The sequence below is a fragment of the Lissotriton helveticus genome, chromosome 7, assembly GCF_964261635.1.
Source record: "Lissotriton helveticus chromosome 7, aLisHel1.1, whole genome shotgun sequence".
Lineage (NCBI taxonomy): Eukaryota > Metazoa > Chordata > Amphibia > Caudata > Salamandridae > Lissotriton > Lissotriton helveticus.
Window position 1 is genome coordinate 1,667,615,160 of NC_136068.1, and position 21,714 is coordinate 1,667,636,873.

At 45.6% G+C, this 21,714-nt stretch overlaps 1 protein-coding gene across 2 annotated transcripts in view; it reads left to right on the forward strand.

Annotated features, from left to right (window-relative positions):
• The window catches only part of GRAMD1A (GRAM domain containing 1A), a 336,050-nt gene extending 331,675 nt beyond the window's left edge, over nt 1-4,375 (forward strand). For both annotated transcript variants that reach the window (XM_078655362.1, XM_078655361.1), the window contains one exon: nt 1,558-4,375. In XM_078655362.1, the coding sequence (XP_078511488.1) occupies nt 1,558-1,653 (96 nt within the window). In that variant the 3' untranslated portion in view covers nt 1,654-4,375. The remainder of the gene's footprint in view (nt 1-1,557) is intronic.
• The last annotated feature ends 17,339 nt before the right edge of the window (nt 4,376-21,714 follow it).

Genomic DNA, 21,714 nt, shown 5'->3' on the forward strand with positions numbered 1-21,714 from the left:
TGTTTGTGTGTGCAGAATATGTAGTTGTTGGTGTTGAGATACTATATTGTTCCTGGAAGTCCCGTAAGTTATAAGTTTGGGAGGTATGCTGTACACGGATCTTGGTTTTGATATTGTACTGTTCACCTAAGATCTTAAGAAGTTAGTGCTGTTAGCTTACAGATTACTGAGTATATTGTCTTCATAAAATTGCTGCAGTTATTTGCAGATTAGAAGCTGATAATGTTTAGTGTTGCTCACTTTAAGTCTTAAGTAAGTAAACACAGTTGATTTTGGTACCTTTTCAGTATCCTTTACTTCCGAGCAGGGTGATCAGTTTCCTAGAGGATGGTCTTAGTGTGTTTGGTATTTCTTATGCTACAGATCTGATTGCATTTGTTTGTTGGTACCTGGTGATTATTAGATTGCTTTTCTCTTGTGGCACACGTTCTACATTTTCTGCATATAAAGACTTATTTGGATGTTAGAGGATTGGAAATTCAGATTTCATTCAGTGTTTAGTATAGTAGATGCCACTGTGCGGTGTTTCTAGGGATTTCCGCTATTGGCGTGCCCCTACTGTACATAGGGGCCGATTATGATGGCGGACGGACCTGAGTCCGTCCGCCACCATAGAGTAGGGGGGAACGTCCGCATGGGCAGCGGCGTTCCCCCCGTGAAGATGCGGATGTGACCGCCAGGGTGGCGGTCACATCCTCTATCCTTAACATTGCACCCGCCGCAATGTCAAAAATGCATACTTTGCTTTTGTATGCAGAAAGCGGCAGGCACCGCGCGGTGCCTGCCGATCTCTGCATACAAATGCAGGGGGTACCATAGGTACCCCCCATGTGCAACCCCCACCCCCCCTTCACCTAGGGGGCCCGCAACGGGCCCCCGCAGTGAAGTTCCACATGCTTTTCCACGGCGGAAAATCCGCCGCGGAAAAGCATCTTTTCAAGCATTTCCTAATATGGTGGACGGTGTCTGAGAGACACCGCCACCATATTAGAGCTTTTCCGCCGCGGTTGTAAGCTGCGGACGGAAACCAGGACCCACCAGCCATCCTAATGTGGCGGTGGGTCTCTGGTGGGTCCGCTGCGGTTTTTCCGCATCCTCTGGGCCGGCGGTGGCTTCCGCCGGCCCGGAGGATGCGGAAAACCCGCAATCCTAATAGGCCCCATAGTGCCAGAAGGTAGGATACTTCACAATAGACCAAATGGTTTATATGCTTAACAATCTGTTAACGACTGAAGGGTTGTGATGATGACATGCTCGGTATTGTTTGTGAACTTGCAGAACAGCTTTTGGTCTGTTTCAGTTAGCCTTTTGAGTTGTGACTGGACGGTCATGTATGCAATGCGAAGAGTGAGCAAAGGGTCACCGTGATGTCTAGTGGATGTATGCTTATTTATTGCCAAAGCCAGTGGGTGCCGTAGCAGATTGGGAATGCTTGGTAGAAGCAACTTATGGATCCAGATTGGTGGGAATAAGAAAAGATAACCATATATATTGTCAAGTTTGCTAAACTTAAGCTATAAATGGATTCTCTGACTCCAAAGCTTTCTCTTCTTTCAGATGAAGCTGTCCCTGGAGAAGCTGCACCAAGGCATCACCGTGGTGACTGAACCTCCATTGGAACCCGAGCGGAACCAGGGAGACTCCCTATCCTGAGGCGTGATGCTCTCCATTGTTGGCAAGGCACAGTGATGTGCTATACAGCAAGGTGGTGGTACTGGCGGAGGGAGGTCAAGCATTCCCACAAGATCTGGCACCTTTATTTCGGAGGAAATCTTATTGAAGATCTACTTTGGAAGAACACTGGGGAAAAATGAAATGGCTCCCTGTATACAGCAAAACCCACCAATCCCTTCCCTGACCGCTTTCTGTTCCCTGGAGGTCTCGGGACGGCAGGAGATTTGGGATGATGGGCCGAAGGGGCTGGAACGGTTAGTCCTTCATTTCAAGCTGTTGTGTTAATGGTTTCAAGGCCACCCACCGCAGACAGCACCTTGTTTGGAAAATGGACTTGAGAGCTGCATCTTACAGGACTGCCTTCTTGTGTTCCCCTAGTGTGTTTTGTGAGATCATAGGATGCAGTCAGTAAGTGTTTCCAAAGCCACTTGATGCTGGATTCTGGCCTTAAAACCACGTTATTTTTTTTCTTTTCATGATGGACATTGGGATGACTTTGTGTACTCTGAAGACTCTCCCTTTGCCACAGGTTGCGGCGGTGGGATGAGTTACACGGAGCTCGTACTAGGGGAAGGGGACGAGCACCAGCTTGAAATCAATGACAAGAGGCTTCGACTTAAATTAAGGACATGTCAGAGGCCCTGCATTGGAACTGTGCAGCACTTTGAAGAGGACCATATGCTAGATTTGTTTGGTGTGAATCATGACTTAGGGTGTGAGAGAAGGATGCAGTGTGCCCGTGTTTATTTGTGGCACGGTATTCAGGTTGAATTTGTTTCCTATTACTTGAACACACTCTCCTAGGGAACAGGTAGGATCTTGTAGCAAATGAAGAGGAAAGGATGAGACTCGGAGTGATCAAGCCTATTCTAAGTTATAAAAACAGTGTATTAATGTCAAATCGACAGGCTGAGACATCAAGTTCACTGGAGAAAAGGTGCAAAGACCTGAGAACAAATCCATGTTTCCGGATGAGGGATTTGGTTGTTCTGCCCTTACAGTATTGCTGCAGTTATCCAGTGTCTTCTCTTTTAACCTTCTACCTCTGTCTCATTAGCACTTCTTTTGGTTCTTGTCAGCCTTTATATGATCATAGATGCATGTCCCAAAGTGTTTGTAGCAGAAGCCATGCGGCAACCTAACCCCACCAAGGGATGTCACCAGTGGGCAGTATCTGCTGCTCCTCGCTTATTGTTAGGGCCTTTCGGCAGTCCTCTGTGGTCATACGACACTGGCAGAAATCGAATGTAAACATTTTGATCGTGGCATGTCTAGCTTTAGATACACCTGCTGTGCATACTCTTGCAATCTAGTTTTGGGCTGGAACGTGTGTGACCTGTTTTTCTTTGAAGAAGTCTTTTGAGTCATGAGGTATAGTGACTCCTCCTATTGCTGGTATTTCGTAGGGGCATCAGCACCATTGTTAGATTGTGTATCTCCACCGTCGGGTTCGGCCGTGTCTTTAAGTGCATGTTTACTTTCTGTGGTTTCTATTCTCGTGCTGTTGATTGGCCAACACTTGGTCTCAGGCATTGGATTAATCCTGTTATGTCACCTGTGGGGTAAAAATGTATGTGATCTCCTTCCACTAATATTTACATTTTGGTGAATCAACCCCTACCTCACTGACAAATGGGATTGTAGTTAAAAAGAGACTATTTGATAAAAAAGATTGCCCCTGAATACAGCTACTTCTAAAAGTAATGAACACAGATGTATCCATTTACTCAAGTCTAGCTGGAACCTGCTTTGCAGTTTGGAATTTGAGGAACATAGAGACTAAAGTATCGTGAACATTTGATTGGGAGAAAAGGGGTCAGATTGGATATAACTCAATGTTTCTATGCCACCTGAAGATGCATGGCATGTGCAGGGCTTACCCAAGGAAGATCTCAAATGAAGAACTGCCCTGTTGTCAGGATGCATAGCTGGGACTTGGCAATCCAAGGCTCCAGTTTATGCCGCCCTTGAACTTTGCACTAACTTGTTATGGGAGAATTTATTTTGCCTCAATACCGGTCAACGTGGATTATTTGGGATGTTAAACCACTACATCCTGGTCGAAATAGAGAGCTATGAAACTATCACATACCCTATTTTGGCTACCACTACATCATTAAGGTGTGTCGTTAAAATAAATTAATCTATATATAGCTATATATAATTTGATGACATATCTGTACATGATGCAGTAGATTTGTCTGTGTAAATGTCACCCACAGTATGGTGACATAGACCCTTAGTCGGCGGCAGATACACGTGTGCCCTGAAAACAAACCGCATGTTGTTGCAGTCATCTGGTCTGTCATGTGAAAAACTACACATGGTTCTCCTCCGGTCTCCAGCGACCATACATCATACAGATACCACCAATCAAGTACAACAGGCTGGTTCTGTGTACACTGCTTCAACCATCTCAATACTACTGTTTACTAAGAAAATTATTTACAAATCATCAGTTTTTCCATCACTTTCACTCATCTAACAGACACGTAAGTGTAACACTGCTCACATGTCATGGATTTGACTTCTAAATAGAGGGAAATGTTGGTCTCTCTTCATACTTGTGACTGCACATTGGAGCAATGGACTTCTCACAGAGGGTGTTATAAATACACATATATTTTGATTACATGACAAATAATGTATTAACCATATTTATTATTTATGGCTAGGCAGATTAAGAGAGAAGTGTCTCCCCTCCTTTGATACTGTAGTTTTGTACTTCTCAGACTCTTGACTAAACAAGCTCCTACTGCCAGTTCCCCCAAATGTGTGTTCTGTATTGATAGTGCTCCTGTTTCGAGTTGTATGTGGTGACCTATTGTATTCATTTTTTAACAAAATGAGTGCTTGCAGTGCTCTAGATTCACATGCTGTGCACATTCTGTGGTCACTTCGCAGTTCTTTGCTGTCCTTGAAACAAACTTTGGTGAGATGTCCAGTCTGGCCTCAGACAATACAGAAGCATCGGCACAACAAATACTTCTCGACCTATCGTCCGCTTTCGACAAAATGGCTCACATCATTGTTATTTATTGGTTGATGACCTTTCGTTGGAAGCTTACAAAACCCAGATCTAAGGTTCCTACCTAATATTGCTAAATACTGCCTGTCACATGCGTAAATGGATGTGTCCTAACTGATTTTGCTTTAACCTCTTCCATGCTCGTGACGGAACCGTTCCGTCACGAGCCAGGGGTGGGCTGTGCTGGTGACGGAACGGTTCCGTCACGGCCCTGCCGCCGCGCCGGTGCTGACGTTCTAAAGAACGGGCGGGGCCGTGACGGAACCGTTCCGTCACAAGCACAGCTCACCCGTGACGGAGCAGTTCCATCACAAGCACGGAACCGCCGCGCGGCCGCCCCACCCCCTTAGCGCTGCGGCGGAATAGCCGCCGCAGCGAAGGGGTTAAAGGACAAAACCAAGATCATGCCGATGCTTTGACTATACTGGTTATATGCCGGTTTATTTTGGGAGCTGGTGAAACTCTCTCAAGGAATGGGATAATTGCTATGTTCCTCTCCATGCCATAGTTCACTCCAAATTTAAAATACGACCAAGAACACAATTAATCTCCGTGCATATATGTCTGACATTCTCCCTCTTATCCAGAATCGCCATTTTCCTTTCTGAGGCCCTTTCTCATTTAGACTATTGCAGTGATATGCAAATTCCAGAGATTTGTTTCTGGATTCATCTTCAGCTGACCACTTACAGACTGACCTCAGCTGGCCTCCACTGATGCCTCTGTATGGGCTGCTGATCAAGCAAATAATTGACAACCACATCCTTGAGCCATGCAGAGTGGTGCACCTATGTAATTGTGTGCTTCCTTTTCAGCCAACGACTAAAATATGCTTCTCAGAACTGTTTATTGCGGCAGATATCCTCTAAAAATGATAATAGGGGGAGGAGTGTTACCTGTGACATCAGTGGGAACTCCCGGGTACTTCATGGCGAGAAAGACTACAGAGAATACTACAAATGCTTGAAGCATCACCTCTTTTATAGTTTGGTGCTGTGAAACACCTGTCTATTTGCATTTGCCCTATAGACACCTGGGAAATATTTATTTTTTTCAAGTTCCATGTACCACAGCTGCAGAGTGGAACTTCTAGGACGGTGTCCCAGTAAGCCTTCAAATGAATGCTAAGATACATACTGTACAATGCATTCAGAAGTAAGCCGCGTGATGAAGAGTAAACACTGGAAAGAAGCACGAGGACAGTTTTACCAAAAAGAGGATGTAAGAATATATAACCAGAAGAAGCAAGTGTTGTCCAGTCATGGTGTTCACCATCTAATCCGCTCTGGTTGCAGCCAGGAGGGCGTCTCTCACTCATGTTTTAGTAGCAACCGTAGAGCGGTCATGTGGGTAGCGTGTTGAAGTAATTCAGCAGTGTGCGCCATTGACCCTTTTGACTATTTTCATTTGTGCACCAGTTCACATTTTTAATCCGCATTCATTTCCTGTGCACTGCCCAGGAAAGACAATTATTTTAAAGGCCACACGTTTCATGTCTTAATTATCCTGGCCCCCCAACCCCTTTTCATTTTTTAAAATGCGTTTGCCTTTGTCCTCTTGAAGCCTTTTTCTTTCTCTCTACCTTATGTAATCCACCTGCCCCTGTTCTCATGGAGAGCTTAGTTTACTCGTTTTACTCTGTGCATGAGTGTTCCTACATGCCTGCCTTCATTAACTTAAATTCCTTCATTCCTTTCTCTTATGGACACTGATTCTCGCTCATTCCTTCCTTCCTGCCCCCATACCTTAGTCCTCAGTGGAGATTTTGATTTCATCCAACACTGCCCACAAATGCATGGTTTCTTACTGGGTCCTTTGACTCTCTCTTCAGGCCATCAACAGAACCTCATATTGCCACATCACTGCCCATGTCGACACAGAGTCTCATTATTTCCGTAATTTCTGCCTTCCAAGTGCGCCCATCAGTGGTGCATCATTGGTTCTACAGTCACTGCCCACATACAGCCTTACTCGTTCCTGTCTGCTCCTGATCCCTTCAGATGCCTCACTCATTTCAATGCCTCTGCGCTCAAACCCATCACTTCCCACACAAGGAGCCTTACTCATTCCATTGCCTACCTGACACCCATCAGTGGACTTAGATATGGCAATTAAACCTTACAGGTTCTCACATGGCTGCCTTTAAATCGATCAGTTGAACCTCGCATAGTTCGTCACTGTTCTCCCGCACCTCAGTGCCATATACACATCAACAGCAGCACCTACGTCATGTCTATGTTCCGATATATCAAACAATAGTTATTCTCCTTTTTAGGTCGAGCATTCGAGACCTCTTGTATATACTTTAGCATATACTTTTATGGGTGTGTACTTTGTGGGCTCTGGAGATCAGCCCTAGACTTGTCTGCTTCCGTTAGGGACTTTTTTTTCTGTTCAATTGCCTCTATTTAACTGTCTTGATAGAAAACAACCAGCAGAGGTCAGTAAAATACCAGAATCGCTTTAGCATTCTCTAAATTCCAGTCCATAGAAATTGTCTTCCACGAGCACCAGTGGACAATTACCTTTTTTTCATATCTTGTTTTTTCCGTGACATGACCACTGAAGGCCCTGATTTTATAATAAAAACAGAGCTTTGGACTATACCATTTCCCGCTGAAATGCAATATTTCTCTCCATGTGTTCCCATACCTGATGGGTCAGGCAGTTTGGTGCTTACTTTCCCTCCATGTTAAAGAACAGTAGATGTTGTAGCACCCAGGCTATTGTGCTGCATAGCTAAATACATATAAGGTCCCAAATGCGAGACCAATTGAATTGCAAATGCTTTTTCTGGTCACTTTATACTACATTAGATTTTCTCGCTTCCAGATTAAGTCCCTCTCTCACTTTTCTGTTCCACATTCTCTTATACTGATCTTCTGCTCCTACATGCATATGGTATTTAATGCACAGCATAGTTCAAAATCTGAGTTCTCCATTTCCAGCCTTTTTCTGGGCAGTATGTTTCTTAAAATATTGCTTGATCTTTTGAGCCTCTCCGATTTCTTTTACTGCCACATGCTCACCACACGAGTATTTATTCAAGCCATCTAAAAAAAATAAGTAATTCGCCAGCAGAATTTGGGATATTAACTAAGCGATGAAATGCTGCTGCAATACAGCTTCAAGAAAGACTTGCACGGATGGCTTTCTTGTTCAATCTGAAGGATTTAGCAGGCTTGATGCACCTTTCCAGTCTCTCCTTTCCTCTGCAGAGGGTAATATGTGGTTCAAAATTGGGTCCAACATTACTGGGCTGGTCCCAGTATGAAGATAAGTAATAAGATAAGGCTGGTCGTACAGAAATTTCAAATGTATTGTTCATGTTTGTTCATATGTTTTAACCTGTTTTTCCTTCCTGTTAATTCATGTGATGGATGTCGGTGCCTTCTACATGGCATCTTGAAACACTCCGACGCTGACTGTCTCCTCTGATACTAATGTTACTGCTGTACAGGAGAGCACATCCAGACTAAATACAGGTCCATTTAGTTTGCTTCTATGCACCACTCCATCTAGATGTTAAGTGTACTGTGCAGCATTGAACTGCACAGCAGAAGCTACATGCGGTGCAGGCCACCGTACCATTTTACTTATCCTGTAGCTCTGCCATCTTTTGGGACTATGAAGCCAGTGTTGTTTTATCTGGCAGGATAGGGACGCTGAGTCTCTCCTTGTGATGCCAGATTGGTGAGGGATATATTTTTTGCCACAGCTCCTCAGTATTTAAGTCCTTGAGTTCGTCATTTTCTGGGGCACAAACCGCATCCTGCAACCCTCCCCAATTCAATGCCTAACTGGCTCTTACAGTAGAGATTTGCGTTAATGAGTTACTGCAAAATGATTTTGTGTGCTGCAAATAAGTACAGTAAAAGATTGTTTTCTTTTTGTGGTCTCAGTCACTTGATTGCTATTGAAATGTCCACTTATGTGTTTGGAGAGCGAAGCCTTTTTACCACTTGGTAGCTGTTTCACACAGTGAGTTGACGTCTTGGTGCCTAGGATTAAGGAATCATTTTGGCAAACTACTTCCAAGTCACTAGTAGCAGAAGCTGCTGCTTTTCAAAATGGATACGAACTACCTTGAGCTCAGATGGTATGGATGTGTAGATCATTCACGCTGCTGACAAAAGCCAGTGGCTGCAAGGTTGTTACTACCATGCATCCCAGCCAGTTTTCCAGAGTTAGTTACTAATGGTAACGTCCAGAAGGTGGCTCTGTATTACTAGCAAAGCTAAAGATGGAGCAGTTTGATTAGGTCAGACCAGAAGCCTCCCTGAAAATTCTTAGTTTGTGGCATGTGTAGCTGTAGCTATACACGCTGTATATTCTCCTGTCATCTAGTGTTGGGCTCGGATGTGTTCAAATTGTTTTTGTTCAAAGAAGTTTTTTAAAGTCATGAGGTGTGGTGACTTCATCTATGCGCATGGGCATCATCTCCATAGTTAGATTGTTTTTCTCTGACGTCTAGTTCATATGTGTCTGCTGCAGCTCCTGTTTTGACATTTTCTCACCAGGTCTTTCGCACTGTCCCTCGTCAGTCCAAATAATCCCGCTGCTCATCGGTCTCTCCTGTCAGGTGTTGCGTTGACTCCATTTTGCGGTCAACAAAGTCTCCACTTTGTGGCTCTGCTCCTCACAGCTCCCATCCTTTTTGCAGCAGAGAATGTTGACATCATGGAACAGGCTTCTATTTGGTTCTATGCAACTTGCCACACCAAGTTCCCACGGACAGATTGGCATTAAGTCTGTAACTTGTGCCTGTCTCCTGATCACTGAGAAGAATCCTGAGTGGTGTTTCGGAACAGAAGGGCACAACACTTTTCCTTGGCTTCAATGGTGCAGCTCTGAGGAGAGGACGCTCTGGACATTTTCGGTGAACGGGAGGGAAAAGCCTTGCAGCAGTCTGATGTGTCTGGCGTAGAAATCCTCAAGGCATTCTCATCAGTGGATGCTGACTTGGAGTCAGATGTCGAGACCGAAGGTCACCCACCTGGGAAACACCTGTTGCCGAGGACCACAATAAATACCACTATCTCCCATCCCACAGTGGCACTAGCCTCGAGCTCGCCGGGCAGTAGAGGATTCACATAAAATCGGGCACGGGCCGGATCATGGCTAAGCCTGCCCAACCACCTAAGGAGTCTGTTCCTCACAAGAATAGACTTAAATTCAAGGAGACCCTCAATTCTCCCTCGGAACCAATGCCCAAAAAGCCTTGGCGCCATGATAAAGGCACTTCCCCCTCTGTGCCTGTTGCTTCTAACCATCCACCTCCTCCTCCTCTTCCTTCCACTCCTATTCTTACTTCCCCTTTGCAGCCTGCAGAAACACACATACACGTTCCTCCATGGGATCTTATGATTCAGACAGTGTAAACAGCCCAGGATCGCCCTAGGACCCATATGACCTGCCATTTGATCCTCAGACTCCTGATCCATGGGATGATTACTGGATGGATCTCCCTGCTGACACTGACCCAGATTTGTAGCCGGCCCAACCATTTCCCACATATGACCTCATACCATGAGGTACTACACAAGGCAACGGCTTTTCATAGAATCACATTGCATATTCAACCTGAGAAGGATGATTTCCATTTAGAAACCCTCTCCTCCACTCAGTCGCTAAGGAGCCCGCAAAAGCCAGAGTCATTACGCCCCATCTGACATCCCCCCTTAATCATAGGTATATTACCCCCTGATTGACTGGTGGTTCACACAGCCAGAAAGAGAGCTAGCTCACAGAGTCCAGGGAATGCCACCCAGATTGGGAGAGCAAGAAAATAGATGTGGCTGGCAAGCGTGTTGCAGCGCAATCGGCCAGTCAGTGACACATTGCTAATTCCATTGGCTTGCTCTCTCGGTATGATCGCGCCCACTGCGATCAAATGGAAGGTCTCCCAGAACAATACTTCAAGTACTCTTACCTTTAATTTATTTTGCATGGTCCTCTATTCTTTTTTCTATATGCTCCATCTTCATTTCATCCTCCCGGAGGAAGAAAAACAATCTAATTATGGTGCTGATGCACATGCGCATCGTCTATAATAGGTAGAGTCCCCACACCTCGTGACTCGAAAAGAATTCTTTGAACAAAATCAAATTGTGCATGACCAAGCCAAATACTAGATGGCAAGAGAATACACCGCATGAGAACTACAGGCAATGCAACATTTTTCTTTCTCTTGGTGCCAGGCTACCTCTGAAGTTTAAAGTGCAGGGTGGCTGCTTTAATGGTAGAAGACTGGGTAAGCAGTAAGCCATGCCAAGAGGCACAAGTGATAGCTTGGTTTTGTCTTTTTACATCCTGAAAGACCTTTCCACTGTTAATGGTAGACACATACGGAGGGCTAGGGAATCAGTGAGTGGTATCATTAAACATTATCGGATAAGGCATCGAGGCTTGTGCAGCCACGCAGACTCTGAGCTTTTGTGCGTTCAAAAGATAATTTTTTTATTTCAGACATGAATGGGCATTTTGGGGAAGAAGGGAGGTGACGCAGGCAGTGAAATGTGTGAACTGGACTGGCAGAGATCTGGATTATTTGCCATGACCAGACTGCCAGGGGCTCTTTTTTATTTATATTTTTTATTGTGTACGTTGGGGCATCTGTTGTAAACCTCTGGCCTGCAGGCCCTGTTTTGTTCATATCACTTCCAAGAACTTTGGCCTGGACCACCTCCTCCCTTTCATTTTTGCACACTTTTTTATGTACTGTCACTTTATCTGCAAAGTGGGCCTTTCAGGCCTCTCGAGAGTGCCGTATTGAACCGGAGTAGTTTTTGGGGTTGCATTGTGTAGCATCCCTTCCAGACAAACACACTTACCACCCTGTATTCTTTGCTTAATTGATTTGTGTCTTTAACCTCTTTTTGTGATTCTGTAAAGCGAAAGAATGCAGTATTAGGGTCCGAAATGTGAATGTTCTGTTCCTCGACAATGTCCGCTAATAGTTATTAGAGGTTTATTGTCTAAATAAAAAGGAAAAAGAGCAAAAGATACTTCTTGAGTTTTTTTTTGTTTAATCAAATTTGTATTAGTTTTTATGCACGAATTACACAAATCTTGCTCAATCATCCACATACATCAACCTTTCTCATATTCCTGCCCAGCCCAATATCTAAGGGTCACCCAGTAACTTATCAATTCAGCCCAATAGTACTCAAGCTGTTCATATCCAACCATATTATACATCCCTGTACTGTGAACCATAACTTTTCCTGCAAAAACTGTCCCCAATCCCTATCTTCCCCCTCCCCCCCCCCTCCCACCAGTCTGTGTTACTACAATCTGCTAGGTTTAATGCATGATGTGGCTACCATTTAATGTGATTTGTATTATTCTTGTAGGGGGACTGCTCCCTGCTCAAATTCCTCCACCTGTCCTTCCTCTGCATAGTGGTCAGCTAAGGATTGTACTAACGCCTCCCATGCGTGCGCAGTTTCTAGTGCCTTTTTGTTGCTCAAACGTCACGCTTGTTGATATCTAATGGCGCTCTCACTACTCGCCCACTTCAGGAACTCCGCTCTCCATCTCCTGTTATTAGGGCCATCCTTTGATTTCCAGTGCCTCGTGATTTCCCTCTTAGCTAATATTAATCCCATATCTATGAATTTGCTTGTCACTTTAGTCTTGGATGTGTGCGGGAACCAGTGCAGTATGCAGGTTGCGATGTCAAAATTTACCTGTTGTTCTGTGATCCCTTTTAACCCGTCTCCTACGTCTTCCCAGTATTCCTCCAGCTTAGGACACCGCCACAGCATATGTTCCAACTCTACCCCTTCGCTCGCACACCGATGGCATGCTGCGTCCTCTACCTTAAAATACTTCCTGATCTTACCCGGGGTTAAGTATGCCCTATGCAGTATAAAGAAATGCACTAGCTGGAACCTTGCAGTTCGAGGCATGTGGGCTGCTGAATTAATATCTTAGCATAGATCGCCGCCTAGTGTTGGGTCCGGATGTTTGCACCTTGTTGTCTTGGAAGAGTCTGCGAAGTATCACGAGATAGGTGACTCCTCCCCTGGACTACAGTGCGCATGGGCATCTTCTCCATCTTCAGATTGTTTTTCTCCGCCATTGGGTACGGATGCACTTCGACAACCAACTAAGGGACTGAAGTTTTCCAAGATTCAAAGGCCGAAAACCTTCAACTTTCGACGGTATTGTTTCCGCTTGGTATCCCTCGACTCAACTACTCTTTCCATCTATATCTGGTCATCGACGCGGGCCGTTGGGCTTTTTCGATGCCACGTGGGCCTCCTGCCGTTGAAAAGGACCCGGTTCAAAAGATGCCCACAGTGTCGATCCAAGTTTCCACATAGCGACAAGCATACAGTATGCAACAGGTGCCTATCTCCGGAGCACAACAAAGAAAACTGCCCAGCTTGTGCCCAGTTCCGGTCGAAGAAGACTATCCGGAACCGAAGAGCTGCCCGACTAGAGATGCAGCGGCAGGCACCAGAACCAGAAAACATTTTCGAGGACGAACATGAACTTCCAGAGGCAGCGGACTCCGACTTAGAGCTAGTAACCGTAGAAGACCAGTCGTAATCCGATGACGAGATCACACCGGGCAAACCGTGAGTACCAAAGCCCCTACCCTGCCTTTACCTCCATCCAAGGCTCCAGTCAAAGCATCGCCCAAAAGCCTTAGCTGAGACCGAAACATAGCTTCAGAAGCCCCACCTTCCGGCTCGGCTACGAAGACACCTTAGCCTTGCGGTACACCGGTACCAAGTAAAACACTTCCCAAAAAGACTGTTGATTCAAAAAAGGCCACAGAGCCGAGAACGGGCACAGACACCAAAAGAATCGTCGACCCGAAAAAGAGAGTCAACGCGAAAAAGGTCGTCGATCCGAAAAAGTCCATCGACCCGAAAAAGGTAATCGACCCGAAAATAGGTATCAAACCGAAGAAAGGCGTCGAGCCGAAGAATACCACAGAGCCGAAGAAGGCCGTCAAACCGAAAAAGGCAGTCGACCCGAAAAAAGTCATTGAATCGAAAAGGCACATCGAGCCTAAAAAGACAGTAGAGCCGAAATAGACCGTTGAGTCGAACAAGAACGTCGACCCGAAAACAGCTGTCGAGCCGACAAAAGACGTCGAGCCGGATACAGCTCCAAGGAAATAAAAGGACAAGAAAGCGACCGATCCAAAAATCTCGGCGCCAAAGCCACGGACAGTAGAAGAAGAACTTTTTCATCCTGATCCAGTGAGCCCAGGCCAAAATAGACTGTATATAGAACCTGAAACAGGACACATAGCAGTTAAAAGTAAAAACAAGAGAAGACTGGACACTGAAGCTCCTTCTCCTGTTCCTCCTAAGAAAAAAGACTTTGGGACATCCCCTTCAAGACCTTTTACACCACCTCCTTTCACTCCTAACATGCCTTATGTTCCATATTCTCCTACACCTCCACATTATGATGAGGGAGAAGACATGGGTGAGGATCCTCAACAGGATTTTATGGACCCTGACGATCAAGGAAACCAAGATAACACGTAGGACGATCAAAATGACCCTGATGACCCATATGATACACAACCCATACCTGATCCCTCCACATACCCCACAAAGCCATCTCCTACTGACGATACTGTCGCTTTTAACCAGCTAGTAGACAGAGCAGCTCAGTATCATGGCGTAGACATGCACACTGACCCTATAGAGGAGGATTTCCTATTTAACACCTTCCCAACATCAGAGAAGACTGTACGTATACTACCTATGTTAAAGGGAGTACTAAAGCATGCATCAGACATCTTTAAAGACTCAGCTAGAGCGTGTGTACTCAATCCAAGAATTGAAAAGAAATATAAACCAGCCCCTACAGACCCCTCTTATATCAAAGCTCAGCTACCACTAGACTCTCTAGTTGTTTCTAATGCTAGAAAAAGAGCGAATTCGCAAACAGGTGATGCCCCCCCTCCAGACAAGGAGTCAAAGATTTTAGAAGCCTCAGGCAAAAGAGTAGCTTCCCAAGCGGCTAATACATGGAGAATTGCCAATTCACAAGCTCTCCTAGCACGCTATGACAGAGCACACTATGATGAACTGGAAGGGTTATTACAACACCTACCAGAACTCTATAAGGCAAAAGCAAATGCACTAATACAGGAAGGAAAATTCATCACCAATGCATCAATAAAATGCGCCCCTGATGTAGCGGATACATCCGCTAGGTTTGTCAACACTAGTGTGATACTACGCCGGCATACCTAGCTCCGCATTTCTGGATTTAAGAATGAAGTGCAGTCTACCATACTCAATCAACCCATTAACCAGGATTTCTTGTTTGGCCCTGCAGTGGATGCCAAATTAGAAAAGATTAAAAAAGTTACAGCCACCGCTAAGTCCATGGGTGCACTTCAATTTCAACAGTCTCGAAGCTCCTTTCGTCACTCCTCTTTTCGAGGCTCAGGCAGAGGCAACACATCCCAGGCCTGTTCCTCATTTAAAAGTACCACACAAAGCACCTTTAATAGAGGCTCCAATAGAGGAGGTTATAGAGGGAACAATAACCAAGGCAGAGGACGTGGTGGTAACAACACCAGAGCCTCCACCACCACCAAACAGTGACTTGTTCACACTCCCCCCAGATCATTTAACACCAGTCGGAGGGCGAATTACACAATTCCTACCAGTCGGGAACACCATCACTACAGACAGGTGGGTGAGACAAATTATCCAGTATGGTTACTGCCTGGAACTCATTTCTACTCCACCCAACATACCGCCCAAACACCGTCCAATGTCCAAAGAACACATCACGCTGTTACAACAAGAGGTGCTCTCCATGCTACAAAAAGGGGCCATAGAGCCAGTCCCATTTCAACATCAAGGGACAGGAGTATATTCTCTATACTTCCTCATCCCCAAAAAAGACGGATCCCTCAGACCAATTTTGGACCCAAGACCTCTGAACCACTACATACTATCAGAGCATTTCCATATAATCAGTTTACAACAAGTGCTCCCACTGCTCCAGCAAGGCGACTTCCTTGCTACATAAGACCTCAAAGATGCATACTTTCACATCCCTATACATCCAGCTCACAGGAGAAACCTCAGGTTCACAATCGAAGGTCACCACTATCAATTCAAAGTTCTCCCCTTCGGGGAAACTACAGCGCCAAGGGTTTTTACAAAATGCCTAGCAGTAGTAGCAGCACACCTGAGAAGGCAACACATCCATGTGTTCCCCTACCTCGACGATTGGCTCATAAAAGCCAACTCAAACGCTCAATGTGCCTGCCATACCTCACAGACAATCCAGCTACTGCACAGTCTAGGGTTTTCCATACATTACCCAAAATCACATCTGCAACCCTCCCACATACAACAATATCTGGGTGCAACAGTAAATACCTCAGTGGGGAAGGCATATCCAAATCCAGCCAGGATAGCCAACATACAATCTCTCATTCTAAAATTTCAGATACAACACTCTCTACCAGCTCGAGTGTTCATGCAGCTTATAGACATGATGACCTCCTTCACATTCATCGTCCCTCATTCTCGCCTTCGCATGCGTCCCTTACAAGAAGGCCTAGCTCGGCAGTGGAACCAGGCTCAAGGACAATTAAAAGACCTAGTGTTGGTAGACAGTCGCACTTACAGCTCTCTGCAGTGGTGGAACCCACAAAACCTTTCCAAGGGGCGACTGTTCCAAGAGCCAGTTCCACAAGTAGTATTAACAGCTGACGCATCACTGACAGGTTGGGGAGCCCATCTCCTTCAATACACAGTCCAAGGTCTCTGGACAGTCAAACAGAAGACACTACATATAAAACACTAGGAGTTACTAGCATTATTTCTAGCGATGAAAATCTTTCAGAAATACTTGTACAACAAGGCTGTGTTAATCCGGACGGACAACATGACAGCCATGTACTACATCAAAAAACAGGGACGGACACACTCTCTGCAGCTGTCTCACCTAGCACAACGCATATGGAAGTGGGCGATTCCACAAAACATTTATCTCCTGGCAGTACATCTCCCAGGAATAGACAACCAGATAGCAGATCTACTGAGCCGACAGTCAACAAGTACACGAATGGGAGATTCACCCTCAAGTTCTTCAACCGTTCTTCCAAAAGTGGGGACATCCAGAAATAGATCTCTTTGCCACAAACGAAAACTCAAAATGTCCGTCCTTTGCCGCCAGGTTCCCACACCCGTTGTCACAAGGCAATGCAATATGGATGAACTGGTCAGGCAGATTTGCGTACGCTTTTCCACCAACCCCACTGATTCCATTACTGGCACGCAAACTAAGGCAACAGTCACTCACAATGATCCTGGTTGCTCCCACATGGGCTAGACAGCCATGGTACACAACACTCCTGGAACTCTCTGTAGTCCCCCTCCAAAGGCTGTGCCTTTCGCCACAATTGCTAACACAGAACCCTGGAGAAATCAGGCACCCAGATCCCAATCAGATGAACCTAGCGATCTGGCTCCTGAAGTCTTAGAGTTCGGATATCTTAACTTGCCTCCCGACTGCATGAACATTATCAAGGAAGCAAGGCGTCCCACTACCAGAGCATGCTACGCAGCTAAATGGAAAAGATTTGTAATCTATTGTAATAATGATCAAATCAACCCATTGGATGCCTTAATCCAAAACTTAATTTGTTACCTGCTACATCTTCAAAGATGTAACCTAGCATACTCATCAAAAACGCTACACCTTGCTGCTATAGCAGCATATCTTCAAAACCGACAACATGTCTCCCTGTTTAGAATACCACATATCAAAACTTTTATGGAAGCACTTAAAAGAATTATCCCTCCAAAGCATCCACCTTCTCCAGTCTGGAACCTAAACATAGTACTTACCAGACTCATGGGACCTCCCTTCGAACCACTTCATTCATGTGAACTACAATTCTTAACATGGAAGGTGGCTTTTTTAATTGCCATTAGCTCCCTCAGGCGAGTAAGTGTGCTACAGGCACTAACCATTCAGGAACCTTTCATGCAAATACACCACAATAAGGTAGTACTCCGTACAAACCCTAAATGTATGCCAAAAGTTATCTCCACTTTTCACATCAATCAGTCCACAGAATTGCCAGTTTTCTTTCCAAACCCGCAATCAGTAGCTGAAAGAGCTCTACACACACTAGACGGTAAAAGAGCTCAGCTATATTATGTTGACAGAACAAAATCATTCAGAAAGACAAAGCAACTATTTGTTGCCTTTTCACCACAACATAAGGGTAATCCCATTTCCAAGACAAGAATAGCCAGATGGAACGTTAAATGCATTCAAATATGCTATCAAAATGCAAAGCGCACTTTAACAGTTCCCCCAAGAGCACACTCGACGTAACCACCGCTAGAGGAGAAACTGTTATACAGTCTATGCTAAGATATGAATTCAGCAGCCCACATGCCTCGAACGGAAAATGCTACTTACCAGTATGCATCTGTTCTTGGCATGTAGGGCTGCTGACATTCCTATCGCCCACCCTCCTCCCCGGTGCCTGTCACAGCTGCAGGGTTACCTTCTTAACATACATTTACATGGTCATCTCTTACTTTTCTATACTCCATCTTTGCCACAATGGCGAAAAACAATCTGAAGATGGAGAAGATGCCCATGCACACTGTAGTCCAGGGGAGGAGTCACCTATCTCATGATACTTCGAAGACTCTTCCAAGACAACAAGGTGTAAACATCCGGACCCAACACTAGGGGCGATCTATGCTAAGATATGAATGTCAGCAGCCCTACATGCCAAGAACAGATGCATACTGGTAAGTAGCATTTTCCGTCCGCTTGCTTTTCCATGCCCTACTTATTATTTGTCCCCATGCTGTCTCCGGTATAGGTTTCCCGATGCCCGCTTCCCATTTTGACTTCAGTGTGTCCAGTGGTGCCAGCCCTTCATTCAGCATTTTAGAATACAGGCACTTTACTACCCTAAAGGTCCCGGCCGCTATCACCATATATTGGCATGCCATTGTCGTTGTGGGTTCTGTGAGCCCTTCCCTCCAGTGTGTCCGCTGCGCAGAAACCAACGCAGCATGCATTAAGAACCCTCCTCTAGACAGGTCGTACCTCTCCTGCAATGCTTTATAAGGTAGTAACTCCCCATCCTCATATAGATCCCCAAGTACCTGGATCCCCGCCTGTTCCCAGTCTAATAAAGGTGTCCAGTCTCCCCCATGCGGTAATGCTGTGACCATCCCCAGCGGGATTTCAGGCGCATAGGGATATAACACTCCACGCCCTACGCTGAGAGCGGTTCCAACACAGTCGTAACGTCTTTTCCTCCGTGGATAGGTCTCTAAGATCCAGCTTTTGTTGCATAACTATAAAGGATAGCACCTGTCGGTAGATCCCCCTGCCTCTTAAGTTCTCAGAGCCCCTAAATTCTTTCGCTACTGCCTGTGTCAGAACTTGTAGTTGGGCCGCCAAATAGTAGAGCTCTAAATCGGGGACCACTAACCCGCCCTCCGCTTTTGGTCGTATCCGTGTCGCTTGGGCCACTCTCCGTCTACCAGAGCCCCATAAGAATCCTACAATCAAAGATTTTAATGCTTTGAAGATCGAGCAAGGTATCCAAATGGGTAGCGTTCTGAAGTAGTATAACAATCTAGGTAGTGCCACCATTTTCAATAATGCTATCCGACCCATCACAGACAACGGGAGACTGTCCCAAAAGGTCATATTACCCTTTAATGCTCACACATCTTCCCATATTCCCTTCTAACATGTCACTGGTTCCATGATATACGTATACCCCCAGATATGTCAAGCAGGTCGGTTCCCAGCGCACGTCCCTAGTTATGTTAAGTGGTATTTCCCCAGCCTTCATCGGGAACAGACAAGTCTTGGTCCAATTTACCCTTAAACCTAACAGACCTCCAAACACTGATAACTAGTACGCCGCTCCCTCCAGGGCACCACCTTCATCTTCTAAGAACATCAACAAATCATCTGCATACAGTAATATATATTGCTGGTTCCCCCTATATTCCAAGCCTCCATAGCTCATTCCCAACCTGGCTTTTTCCGCTAACGGTTCTATAGCTGGGGCAAACAATAATGGGGAAAGTTAACATCCCTGCCTTGTTCCACGGGCCACTTGGTATTGGGATGATATCAATGCTCCCACCTTCACTCTGGCTACCGCGGAAGTGTACAGCACCCTTGTCCAGTCTACAAACTCCTCTCCTAATCCAAAGCGTCCTAGGGTCTTATATAGATACAACCATTCCAAACTATCAAACGCCTTTTCTAAGTCCACCGAAAGCACTGTGGTTTTCATCCCATCAGGCTGAACTTCTTTCAACAACCTCAGCAATCTCCGCACATTAGTTGCTGTGTTCCTTGTCAGAATAAACCTGGCCTGGTCTTCATGAATCAAGTCAGTCATATGCTGCAACAAACGAGTCGCTAAAATCCTGCTCAAAATTTTGTAATCAGTGGTCAGCATTGATAACGGTCGATCGGAAGCTGGGTCTTTACCTTCCCGCCCCGGTTTTAACAATGGTATTACTAGTGCCGCTCTCATTGATCCAGGGAGTCTACCTAGTTCTTTCGCCTCTTGGTAGATCTCTAATAACCTCGGAGCCATTAAGTCCACATATTGCCAGTAAAACTTCACAGGCAGTCTATCTACTCCTGGCGTCTTGCCACGGGCCATATGCTTGATAGCACTCCTAACTTCTTCCAGCGTTATATCGCGACCCAAGCATTTTGCCTGTTCGTCTTCTAGTTGCAGGAGGAGCAACGCATCCAAGAAGGAATCAATGTCAGATTCATCTGCTTCTAATGAGCTACTATATAATGCCTCATAATACAACGAAAACCGGTTCAGAATCTCACGTTGGGTAAACACCGCACTTCAATCTCTGTCCTCTAGTGCTAAAATTGACTAGCTCTGCCTGGTCTCCTTCAGCGTGCGCCTTCGTGATATAGGTTTTATAATCAAAACAACTCAATCTTTCTATTTCTACTGCCACTGCTTCCTTGGCTTAAACTACCTCTGCCTGTCTTTCAGGATGCCCTGGCCTCGCAAGTTCGACCGTCCTTAATTTACTTTCAGCTCTATCCACGTCCTGCAATAGGACCTTCCTCACTCCCACATGTTTGCTGATGCAAACCCCTCTAATTACCACCTTAAAGGCATCCCATTCCATTGCTCTAGTGGATGCCGTGCCGGCATTTTCTTTAAAATAATGCGTTATCCCTTCTCCTACTTCTCTCTGGAAAACCGGGTCATTCAATGTTTCGGGGCGTAGTCGCCAAGTGGGAATAGCAGATTCTGTCGCCATCCAGTGCACCATGAACATCAGGGGGTTGTGATCAGATAGTGTCCTGGCGAGATATTCAGAGTGCACTATTGAAGGTGCCAATTGTGCGGAGCATAGTACCGCATCTAATTGGACAGAGAAATAAGAGTAATCCCGGTCATGTGGGTGATGCTTGCGCCATATATCCACCAGATCCCATCTATTTTGCCATTCCCGCCTATACCTAGCTAATCTAAGTACAGGGGAATCCACCTGAGGAGGGTGCGACCTGTCCAGCGATACATCTACGATGGAATTAAAGTCCCCACTGTAATGTGCCAGTGTGCCAGACACACCTTCGAGGAAGCGCGCTTGCTCAACATTTGGTGCATAAATGCTACAGAGTGCTATGTCCCTACCGCGTAATCTTCCCTCCACCGCTACAAATCTACCGTCCGGGTCGATAGTCTGTTTTGTCACCTGAAAAGGAACCCCGGCTCTTATCCAGATTAATGCCCCCCGTGCAAATGCAGAGTATGCAGTGCTAAATACCTGTCCTATTCACCTCCGCTGCAAAGCCAGACCCTCTGCCTTGGTGAGGTGGGTTTTCTGAAGCAGTGCTATATGTATCCCTCTCCTAATTAAATATGCATGGATCTTGTGACGCCTTGTCATTGTGTGGAGTCCCCTCACATTCTAGGTGATACAACGTAAATCAGGTAACGCCCCCATCACTGTATAGTAATGTCC